At 42.3% G+C, this 12,761-nt stretch overlaps 1 protein-coding gene across 1 annotated transcript; it reads right to left on the minus strand.

Moving 5' to 3' along the window:
- Positions 1-4,840: 4,840 nt before the first annotated feature.
- LOC310798958 (phosphomevalonate kinase-like) lies at positions 4,841-12,191 on the minus strand (the record flags this gene model as incomplete). Its single annotated transcript, XM_083661516.1, has 6 exons — positions 4,841-4,978; positions 5,563-5,702; positions 5,888-6,017; positions 6,971-7,123; positions 9,215-9,278; positions 12,100-12,191. The coding sequence occupies 5 exons, from the start codon at positions 12,189-12,191 to the stop codon at positions 5,563-5,565; spliced, it is 579 nt and encodes a 192-aa protein (XP_083517642.1). The 3' UTR covers positions 4,841-4,978.
- Positions 12,192-12,761: the final 570 nt, after the last annotated feature.

Consider the following 12,761-nt stretch of genomic DNA (forward strand, 5'->3'; position numbering starts at 1 on the left):
AAAGTCGTTACTGATTGGAGAGGACTGAATCCACCACTGGCATATCACTGGCCAAGTGAACGGTTCCCTCCCATAACCCAGAGGTTCTCAAATGTTTTTCAGCCAAGGACCCCTTACAAGATAGAAAATATACCGGGGACCCCCTCATTCTGATTTGTGATTTTGGGCTAAGCTTAATTGTTTCCACGGTAACGTGCTTGACTTTTAATTTGATAGGTTTGTTATTAGAATGTAATCCATGAACCATTTTAGATTTAAAGCATAAACTATTTTCATTGAACTATGAAGATTTTGCAAAAAAAAAATGTTATTACATTACATTTACATTACGCCATTTAACAGACACTTTTGTTTTGTCCAAAGCGACTTACAATATCACAATTTGTCAACAGTACCGAAAACCACTATGCAACACAATCAATGACAGCCAAGATATTTTGATAGACTAGCACCATGTAGGAAGAAGTTTGAGAAGGAATAAGTAACATGTAGCATTTTCTTTTTATTTATTTTTTTACCTGAAAACTTTTCGCGGACCCCCTGGCAAAGTGCCACGGACCCCTGGGGGTCCGCGGACCCCCATTTGAGAACCACTGCCATAACCGGCCGGCTGAGGGAAAGTGTCCCAGATCCAGAGAGAGCTCTGCAGCATGCAGTAACGTAGTGCATCAGCGTAAGAACACTCATGGGTCTGGCGTTGAGACTAGTGTGAGCCTGGCTGACTTCCCCACTGTGTTCAGGGGTGACTGTCCTTTGATCAGGGTTTCTGTCTGAGGGTCACAAGGAAGTCCTTCGGTTACAGGCAGATGGAGAAGGGGTCTCTGTGGTCACACTTTAGCCTGCAGTGGGGGAGAAGAGTTGCAGGCACCCCTAATATCATCACATTCAAGTACATTGTCATATGTGAGCTAACAGACATATTTCATATATCGTGTTCTTAAAGGAACACTCCGCACATTTTCAACCAGCTTTGTATCATCATTAGAACATCAGTAGTTTATCAGAAAACTGTAAACGGTTTTGAAGTCTGTCATTTAATTTGACAGTTATTGAGTGTTAAAGTGTGGACCAGTGACATCACTGGTCCACACTAACTCAAATGAATAACTCATTAACTCAAATCAACTCTCAATAACTGTCAAACTATTCATCATTCATCTAGTTTGACAGTTATTGAGAGTTGATTTGAGTTGAGTTATTAATTTGAGTTAGTGTGGACCAGTGATGTCACTGGTCCACACTTTAACACTCAATAACTGTCAAATTAAATGACAGACTTCAAAACCGTTTACAGTTTTCTGATATACTACTGATGTTCTAATGATACAAAGCTGGTTGAAAATGGGCAGTGTTCCTTTAATGGACACTGTGTATATTAGGGGTGGGAATCTCTAGGCACCTCCACCTCACGATTCGATTTCAATTCAGAGGGCTACGATTCGATAAAATTATTATTATTATTATGTAAACGTGTGTTTCTGTGGGCTAACCAGATGAGAAATGTGAAAAACTATGCTCATACTGTACGAACATTTTTCAGCTCTCTACATTTATCCCATCTCGCCAGCACTGATCTAGTTCTCTCAAGAAATGATCTACGGAGTCTTGATCAAGCAGTTGCAGAGGCAGACAAGGAGAAATGGCTCTTGCAGATTAACAGGCCAGACGGAAACAAACTCCGTACTTACTGTTCTTTTAAGAATGTTTTTGAATCAGAACCCTATGTACAATGCATTATGCCCAGGCAGCATAGAAGTGCCCTTGCAAAGTGTAGATGTGGAGTCGCTCCCTTAGCTCTGGAAACCGGCAGATACACCAACACCCCAGTTGAGTCGTTTCTGCACACTGTGCAACATTGGTTCTATTGAATCTGAAGCCCACGTTCTATTACACTGTGAACTTTACAACGACATTCGTGCTGATCTTTTTATTTTTCTATCAAAACACTATGAGAATTTTAATGACCTTGATGACATAAATTGCGTAAAATTTTAGCTGGTAAACACGGTATAAATGAATGTGCCAAGGTCTGCCACCTCATCCTAAAAAGAAGAGTAGCCTTCATGAGCACCGCCCAATAAACTGCCCCTTCCTTTTACATATTGTATTGCCAACTGTATTTTCTGTGTAATAGTACTTGTATGTATGTTTTTATCTTTTATTGTTTTGAATTGTATTGTGTCTCACAACTCCATGTGAGTGGTCCTCAACTTTTTTATGCACTTTTTGCTGTTTTTTATACCATACTTGTTTGTTGAGGAGTGACACAAAAATAATGATATATCTATCTATCTTCAAATAAACAGATGAATTTACTTCCAGTATCTTTTATTAACAAAGTCAATGGAATTGATGTGTCAACTGGAAGGTTACATTTGCCAACATATTTCCCAGCATTGCAAAGAACCAACAGGAAAAGAAACACAAGTGTGCCAGTCAGTGCTGTAGTGGTTTAAAAAAAAAGTGGGTAAACTAGGCAGCTTTCTCACGCGGCACCGGCAGTGTTATAACGGCGGATAAACTATAAGCTTCCGTGACCGATATACAAGAGAAAATATGAGAGTAGAACAACTTAATCTGAATATAGCCCTATACGGTATATCAGAGGGTGCCCCACATTTCTGAGTAGCTAGCCAGATAGGAAAAGTAGCTGGCTAAATATGGGATGGGCCTTGGACCTTCAAGGGGGGTCCGGGGGGATTCTCCCCCAGAAGAAAATGTTGTACATTTTAAAGTAAAATTTGTCAACCTGGTGCATTTGAGAGCAAAATGAAGAGGCTAAATCTATGAAGAACTACACACATCTCTAATGTGTTGTGACTTTACAAATAATTAGGCCTAAACAATCAATATAAAATGTATTTACACATTGTACACAAAGTGCATTCATTGTGACAAATTTACAATACCGTAGTTAATATCCAGCCAGAATCATTGCAAATGGATGTTCAAAGTAACAGTTAGCAATAGCATTCAGTTAATCAATGCCTAATGACAGCCAGAGCAGTGCAAATTAATAACATTAGCTTGATTGAGCTCAGCACATCAAGCTTCAATCATTGCTACTTGACAACAATAATGTCAGGCATAATCCGACTAACTGATTTAACAAGCAATTTACCATTTGCAACCTATATTCTTCGTTTTTTCTGGTTATTTGTGAAAAACTGACGAATCCATTCTGCTTCTTCTGTGTCCGAAATTGTCACGTTGTCCTAATTGCGTGAAGAAGAAAATCACCTGCATGCCGTAGTTCGCCCTCGGCTTTTCGCGAATAATAAAACATTTTGTGAATTTGCCGGCAGCCAGGCCAGGGGTACAAATCTCGGCATAACAAACACCAGTATGTTTCTTGATAGTTTTCAACATGGTCGTATTGGCTTTATACGGTAGCACCTGGACTATTCAAGTCGCACCTAATGTTACAAACTTGACTTGATCAGAGGGAAATCAAGCATGTCTCTTACACCAGTGATTCACTCTTCAGTTGTAAAACGGTAGGCCTACGTGATTTTCCCCACTCCTGACACACATTTTTAACCAACCTACGTTCAGCTCACCATGAGCTGGTCTCCAAATGCGCATTGGGCATCGCTGCTGGCACCGTCAAGTTGTTTGTCTGGGCAGGCAAGCGCAGCTCGAGAAAGGCACCAACGTGACCGGGACCGTGTAGCCTACAGTACCTGTAAAACGCGTGCAATAATAAGTGCATAAACGATTTAAAAATGTGAGTAAACGATCTTAAAAGGTGCCTAAACGCTGCAGAGCATTGAAAAAGGTACCTAAACGGCGTTTATGTGCGTTTAGCCACCACTAAAGCCCTGGTGCCAGTTGTGTCTGTAGCAGCATCCTTGTAGTAAATTCACTTCACTTCAGCATATTCTGAATCACTTCTTCTACATGTTGTAACAGCTCCGTCACATTTGCACCCGTGTGGCTCTCAGTCATCACTCTTGTTCGGAGTCCATGAGACGCTAGCTGCCACTGTCAGTGTTCAGTAGGGGTGCACCGATCACGTTTTTTGCCACCGATCACCGATTGCCGATCGCCTATGGGAAATATCTGCCCAACCGATCATCAACCGATCACCGATTACCGATCACCGATATATAAACTCCTCAAAGAAAGTTTGGAAACGTTATTTTAGGTCGATTATTTCTCCCCTTTAATAATACCAATTGGCATTGTATTTTATATCGTTGGAAAGCCTGATTAGTGATAGGGCTTTTTTTAATTATTATTATTATTATTATTTTTTAATATAAAAAAATTGCCGATCGCCGATCGCATATTTGAGGTCAAAATCGGCCGATACAGATTGCTTGCCGATCGATCGGTGCACCCCTAGTGTTCAGTGATGAAGTGCGCAGTACAATGGTTGTCCACGCATCACAAGTTAGAGATATCCTACCCGCTTTCTTCAGTGAGTCCATAACTTGGGCTTTGGTCTCATTGTACAGTCTGGGGATCAGTGTGTCGGTAAAAAACCAGCGAGATGAGACGCACCTTGGCTCCAAAGTATAGGGCGGAATCCCTGGTTCTCAATGACTGAGTACGGGCGTATATCCATGGCAATAAAAGTAGTAATGGATTTTGTGATTCGTTTCACCCTTTCCGAGTTGGGTGGATGCTTTGATAGCAGTGCTTGTTCGATTTTTGGCTGGTTGGGACGGGAGCAACTACAGCCGGTGTGTCTGATTTCATGTTCTGCCTATCTTCACATGCGTTTGTTGTACTTTCAGCTTTAAGAATCGATTTCCACCCCCCCACAACCCTAGTGTATATTCCCTACACACTTTAAATCCTCTTGGGAAAAAAAAAAAAATCTTCTGTTTAGGCACTGGTACCATTTGAAAAGTATCGTTTTAGCACCGGTATCGGATCAATTTGAAACGGCACCCCATCCCTACTCCCCGAGGAAACAACAGGTCCAGGTTAGAGCCAGTCTGCAACAAGCCGGTCCGTCACGTCGCTGCCCCTGCAGGTGATGTAAAGAAATGGAAGCAAACAAACAATATTTAGAAGATTTAGACATATTTTTTAAATTAAACTCCTCCGCAATATTTGATTACTCAATTGTTCTCTCTGTAATTATTAGGAAGGGAGTAGATGGTCTTTTGGAATCTGTACATATTGCAACAAATGTATATGTATTGTATAATATTGAAGTGTGCCTTTATTACTTTTCAAACTAGTAATAATGTTAAAAGAAGATAATATAAGAGAGGGCTATGACGCTCTGGATCAAAGTTGAAAAATTGAAAAAATTTAATTAGTAATAATGTTAGTATAATTCTGAAGTGTGCCTTTATTACTACTTTTAAACTAGTAATGATGTTGTAATAACCACTACTGCCTGATGGGGCATGTTCTGGGACATGTATTAAAAATGATTGATTGATGATTGATGATTGATTGATATTACATATTATTACATATATACACAACATAATTACTAATGTTTATTTATTTGATGATTAGGGTGAATGACATGTCCTCAGACAGCCTCAGGACTTTCTATGACTTCTGTCTGCAGATAATAATAATGATAATAATAATGACCTAGCTCTGCCGTGCCGTCTCAGCTAACTTCAGGATTGGCTGCAGCTGCTCCTCTAACGAGGGGGCGTCAGCCTCGTTCCTGATGATACAATCATGATGCAAGGTGTCCAATCCACACTCAGACTCAGCATCGTCAATCCCTGAGAGAGAGACAGACAGTTTAACAGACAGAGGGAGACAGACAGACAGGGTTAACAGACAGTGAGAGGCAGACAGACAGGTTAAAAGACACAGAGAGACAGACAAACAGGTTAACAGACAGAGACAGACATGGTTAACAGACACAGAGAGAGGACAGACGGACAGGGTTAACAGATAGACAGACCAGCAGTGAAGGTCCAGCCCCTCTGGGTCCTGGTCTGGTCTGAGGCTTGGACCCGAACGCAGCGTGTCTGACGGGGAAACGCCACCCGGAACCACTGTAGGTCCGACAGCCGCCGCGCGTCACTCACCAGCTGACCAATGACATCAGCAATCATTTCAATGACATTATCAATCAGACCAATCACATCTTATTAGCCAAGAAAGCCAAGATTAATCAACATTGATCAATAACATCAGTCTGGAAGTCTCTGTTCACATGTTTTGTAAATGGAGTTGTAGCAATAAAGATTGATAAAGTCAGAATGAAGTGATAACATGACAACAATAGTGTTGTTAGTACTCCAGTATTATTAGGACTATTGGTAGAATGGCAGTAGTATTGTTAGTAGTGTTAGTAGCCTTGAGATAACTCTTGTTGCGATTTGGTGCTGTATAAATATAAGATTGATTGATTGACATTTAGAGTATGTGTACAAAAGAGTTACTTCTGGACTGTTACATCCTGGACTCAGTTTCCCATAATCCTCCACACCTCACATTTGCTCCTTCCCCTGAAACCCTCCTTAACTTCTCCTTAAACCCTCTGCTCAGTTCATTGTGTGAGTTGATCCTAGCAGCAAGACCTATGTGTGCGTCTATGAAGAACGTAAGTAGTGATTTGTATTGTTTAATGGTAAATCCTGCTCATGCTGTCAGTGTTGGTTATTGGCTATAGTTTAAACACTATCCTTTTGATGATGAATGCTTTAATGCAGAATCCTAAGTTCATGCACTCTGTATAGTTGGTGATATATATATATACGGTATATATAAATATACCGTATATATATATCAAACTGATATATATATATACGGTATATATATATATATATATATATATATATATATATATATATATATATAAGTTTGATTCCTCTGTTTATTTCAGAACCACACAGGACAATAAAAGCAACAGTCACAATAAATATATTCAACCTGACCAGATTGTCTGGAACTCCCTCCTTATATGACCTGACCGTTGTAACATAGTGGTGTTCATTCCCTGAACCTGTTGCACAAAAAACCTTTCTAACAGTATGAGTACCCAGACAGGCTGTGTTGCTCCCCTGGTTGCTAGGCGACAGAAGAAGCCGGGGTCTTGGCGTCTTCGTGTTTCTCCCCAGAGGATCATCTCAGCCCGGAAGTCCTCCTTATACGAGCCAGAGCCCAGGAGCTTCTGCAGGTCCAGACCGTGTTCCTACAGGAACCACAGAGAACATCAGAATCTCAGACAGGAGCTTCTGCAGGTCCAGACCGTGTTCCTACAGGAACCACAGAGAACATCAGAATCTCAGACAGGAGCTTCTGGAGGTCCAGACCGTGTTCCTACAGGAACCACAGAGAACATCAGAATCTCAGACGGGAGCTTCTGCAGGTCCAGACCGTGTTCCTACAGGAACCACAGAGAACATCAGAATCTCAGACAGGAGCTTCTGCAGGTCCAGACCGTGTTCCTACTGGAACCACAGAACATCAGAACCAGGTCCAGCTTGGTCGACAGAGGGGGCAGAACCAACACACAACAAGAGAACATCACACAGCAGACTCCACATTAACCAACGTTGCAACCTGTGGATTAGGGTTTAATATTTTTCCTGAAAATGAGGCATACTGGGAAACAGGAAATGAAGCCCCGGAAATTGATAAAAAAAAGTATGCATCAAGGAGAAATATACCTAGTTCCCAACCTGACCGAACGTATTATTTGGTGGCATTAATATTGATTAATTAAGGCAAAACATCGCAATTTAACGAACTTTTTAGGCTGTATGTATTAGCCTCTATAGTGCCGTTAGGGTTTATATAATTCACCAACCGCCTGGATTGGTGTATAAATAAATCCTGTAGTAGCCTAGGCTAACCATTTTCTTAGAGTTGTGGAAACTGCCGTAAATGCGTCGATCAGCTTGTTTTCACGCTCTTTTACGCACGACATCAATGCTGTCTGATACTTGGCATCGCGTCATTTTGGATATGGGCTGCCGCGCTAGGGCCCCACTCGTCTTCCAGCCGTGCCCAGTCATAATCTCCATACCGCACTGCTTTATCAGATCATCTCCACCCCTCTGTGCACGGACGTCGACTACGACCAGACCATCATGCCCAACCTGGGGCATATGAACCGAGGACGCACGGCTGGGCTGACTGTCGTTTTCACCGCTGGTCAAGTTTGCACGGTGCTCGATCGCCGTCTCGTAGGCTACTGCATTAACGGTCATGGCACAATCAATCCCCTCAAGCAAGTCAGAAGTGTAGAAAAGAAAAGAAACATTGTGGGCTTTGTGTTTATTATTAATTAGGCTATGTGCAATAAGCTTTCAGTGTGTTCCACCGGCGCACAAAGGCGCATAGCCAAAACACGCTGAAATAAAATCAGAAATTAATTCCACTCTGCAAAGGATATCACATTTCAAATTACTGGCTGTAGCATTGTTGTCGGAGAGTATTTAATCTTAAAATCGGCCTTGCAATACCTCGTTGTTTGGCGCTATATAAACATGAAATTGATTGTTGGTTGATTGATTCACTTTGATGTCTCCGAAATGCATATACATCGTGATAATTTAATGACTAGCACTGCTTACAGTAGCCTAATATATTACATATTCTTTTAAAACATAGGCTATATCATTTAAGAAAGTAAACTGTCGGCATATTTCTAAATATAGGCCTATTCCAATATGTTCTGCATGTAAAATATAACATTTTTTCCCGGTTTCCCGTCATTCATTTCCCGGGAAATGGGTAGGATGGCGTTTCCCGGGATGAAACCCTACTGTGGATCTTCTTCTCTGGTTTACTGGTGGAGCACGCAGAAACGTACCGTCACTCTGTTGGATTTTCCCTGAAAACTAAGATCACGTTCACTCATTGGCAAAAAAAACGTTTTAATGTAAATTGCTTCACAATTCTTATGTATATAGGGCCTTTTAGTCAGACTTAACGGAGGCAGGCTGCGGGTATAAGCTCTGCCATTGGCTCCCTGTGTGTCCACTCTCAATTGCCTCCGCCACTGTGAAACAACGTTAGCTAGCAAGCTAGCAACCTACACGCTGAAAGTGAAAATGGCAAGTTTTGACGTCTTGGATTTGACGTTTTGGTTTTGTTGTTTTGGATTGTGCAATAAAGCAGGCCTGCTTGGTACTTTCGGTGGATGGTTGTAAAGATAAGAGCCTTTTTTTCCCAGCTCTGTACTGGTACAGCACGAAACAAAGTGTGGAGATAGTCTAAGGGCCTTTTTAGGTGTGTTAATAATTACTATTAATAATATAATAATGTGTGTACTGACCTGAGCATACTGCTGTTTGAGAGGACCAGACAGACGCAGAACACAGCACACATCAGAACCTAACCTGCAGAACACGGTGAGAGGAACCACAGCGTTACATCATGTGATATTTTTATTGACAATGTGGAGAGCGACAATTTAGTTTTTGAACTGCAATCCACAACCTGATATACGTTTGGACCCCTTTGCCTTTAGATATCGTGTACAGAAAATGCTTTGAGAGGTTATATTCTTTTTGGCCACTGAACATGACAAGCATCCACAGGAAACCGTGTCTTTGTGCCCCAGATTAGGGGTGTTAACGAATTTCTAAACATGTACTCGGGACCTTCTACCAGTGTGTAACCATTTAACTTTTTTTTCTTCTTTTTTTTTACCGCATTTGTGCTATATAAACGCTAGAGGGCACTGTTGCCATTCAAATACCTCCCATAGATTCATAGTTGGTACCAGGTTAGATCAGGGATGGGCAACTTTGATGATGGAGAGGACCACAAAAAATGTCCTCCCTACCAGGAGGCCAGATTTTGCTGAGGGCTGGGGGCCGAACTGCGCCGGCGCGAAAAATGTGGGGCATTTGAAGCCAGGTTTAGAGGAATTGTAGAAAATGCTCCGTAATGGCCCACCAGCAGGCCTGTTCTTGGGGCAATTGACGCCCACGAACCAAGGAGCCCACGACGCAATGATGGTGTCACCGCCGATGTCAGAGTTCACCTTGTGAGGTCATCGGTGATGTCAGTTTCCCCTGTGAGGTCATCAGCGATGTCAGACGGTCTAGGCTGTCTCCAGACTGTGTGATGGCAGACGTGACTTTGTGAGGTCATCGATGATGTCATACCTCCCGGGACGTTGTGACATCACCAATGATGTCATACCTCGAATGCGGCAGGTATAAAAGTGTTGTTCTATCATGTTTAATTAGGTCCTGTTCCCTTTCTGCGATCTGTAAGCTATCTATCTGCTGCTCTGTATATTGCTTCTGCCTGATATCTCCAATAAATTGCCTGATAGACATCTCTGTGGTTCTAACCGATCACTGCCCGTGAGCTCTTACCTAAGATCCAGTAAACTTCACACAAACTTCCTTACAAACTGGTCCTTCGAGCGGATCCGAGGACTTACGACGCTTAATTAATTTTACATTAACAGTTGTGATGTCACTATTCAGTCTTAACCACCAATATTTGATCCTTTTCCTCACTCACTCCTATGTCACCACCTGCTCTCCCTGCAGGGCTTGAAATTAACTTTTTTGAACACCTGCCAATATGGCTGCTAGATTTTAAAGTTACCAGCCAATTAGAATTTCCACTATCCAAAATGTTTTTCTAGAAATAAACCAGAATATGAGTGGGTTAATTTAAGCATAAGTATCAGTAAGTGGCCCGGGATGATCAAAGCCTGTGTTGAGAAGTCGGCTCCCAGACGTTTGGTGAGCTGCACCACCAAACGTCTGGGAATTTCACTGTCAGAAACTGTCTGTCCGAGCCCGGCGAGAACGGCCGGCAGCAGACACGCCTACATTTATTATTAGAATTTTATTTGGTAGCGGCAATGCCATTTATCATAGTCCTAACACAGAGCATGAAGCTGATATGCTCCAAACAAAATTTATAGCTGTTGTTTATTTTACAATAATGTTTCCTACCCGGAAGTGGTCCGCTTGCTACTGTGAGTCATCAGCAGGCTCTGTAACGTTCCTTTATCGCAAAATAACTGGGATGTGGAGGCTAAATGACATCACATCCGTTTTGTTAGCGTTCCATTTGCAGAAAACTTGAGCTGGGAAGTTCACTGTTCATTGGTCAGATCCAGTCGCTAGCCAGGCTAGCCATTGTTAGCAATAACAGTTGATAACAAGGCATTTCACGGCATTTTGCGCATACAAACACTGCAGCCTCATGTCCACACAGATAGAAGTTAGGCCGTGCTGTGTGTACAGCTGATTTAATGAGACACAAACAAAACAGAAGTGCTAAACATTATTACTACGATTACTACTACTGTTGTTGCGCGGCGCAGCCATCTTGGATTTTTTAGGTTGGGGCTGCTGAGGCTCCTACGAGTTTGGAATGGGAAATACCAGCTCTAGTGACGTCACCGCCCAGCTCATGACCTTTGAAGTCGTAAGATTACCAGTCCCCAGTTATAAAGGAATGCACGATTAGCCTCAGGAGTCTGGCTTATCGCTGGGGAAAAGACCTCTAGCCGCCGGGGCCGGATGAAACACGTCCTATTAACAGGTTATGTTTGTTTCTAAGTGATTAATATGTTTCTCCGCAAACGCGGCGATGTTTTGCGAGACACTGGTTCTGCATGAGCGTCACTGCGCCCAGCAAGCAGGCCCGCCCACAACACTCATGATTGGTTCTCCGATGCAAGGCTTCCAACAGCGCCACCTAACGTTATGCAAAGATTTAAATAGTAATATTCTCAGTCTTACAGGAGTGAAACGGATTAAGACTGAGGGCTGAGTTTAGTGCTGGTGATATTATTTTTTCCGGGTTAGAGCTCCCAGCCGTCAGAGCGCTCAACAGCGCCCCACTCTGGTCGAAAGCTCGGTAAAAAAACATAATATCACCAGCACAGACTTTGGATGAAAAGATGCATTTATGAGCAGAGTCGAGCTTTCTAAACACATTGTCAAGAAGCAATGAACCCTTGTTCTCAAGTAGGTGTCTTCGAAATGTTTCTGTGGGACCAGTAAATACGTGCGTATATAGCTGATGTAGACAGCAGCTTGGGAGCGAAAGTCGCATGCTAGTCTATGTAGGCACACGGGACTCTTTCTGACAGGTAGCGGTAGCTAACAGAACGAGTACCAATACGGGGCTAAAGTAACGCTATGTTATATAGAATGACTCGATTTGACATCAATAACATACCTGTTGAGGATGTGGTCGGTCACGTGGTCTTTCCCAGACTTCCTCTTGCCGCTGAACAGCAGGATGAGTTTGGGCTTACAGAGATCCACCATACTGATCATCGACAATAACTGATCACTGATCGATTAGATCAGCTCTATCTCTTCTTCTTCTTCTATGAATTTGATTGGCGGTTGGCAAGCTCTCTCTCTGCTCTCTCTCTGCTCCAGCCCTGCCCCCTCTCTCATCTGCTGCCGTAAAGCACCGTTTAGACGCTCACAAACCGGGCGCCTGTTGTTCCTCTGCGACTATAGGCACTGTACTGCGCATGCGCACTGTTTTTAATGTAGTCTAGCTAATGTTCCCAAATGTCTGATAACATCAAGAGCTTGTTTGTTAGCTACAGGTTAGCGAATCTAAAACTGTCATTTTCCCCACGTTAATCAATGATTGATGATTGATTGATTGATCAATATAGAGGCAAAGTGACCGCCTACTTCCTGCTTCAGCACTGTACCAGAGATTTTCATCCGCCATTTGTTTTCTCATACACATTTCGTAAAATGCGTATAAAAATAGTTGTACTGGTTCAAACCAAACGGTACAGATATATTTAGAAACAGGAGAGATCGCATAACATTTCACTGGGACCAAAACGTAAAAGAAAAATGCGGGTTTAAAGA

This window comes from Poromitra crassiceps (genome assembly GCF_964638095.1).
Source record: "Poromitra crassiceps genome assembly, chromosome: 26".
Lineage (NCBI taxonomy): Eukaryota > Metazoa > Chordata > Actinopteri > Beryciformes > Melamphaidae > Poromitra > Poromitra crassiceps.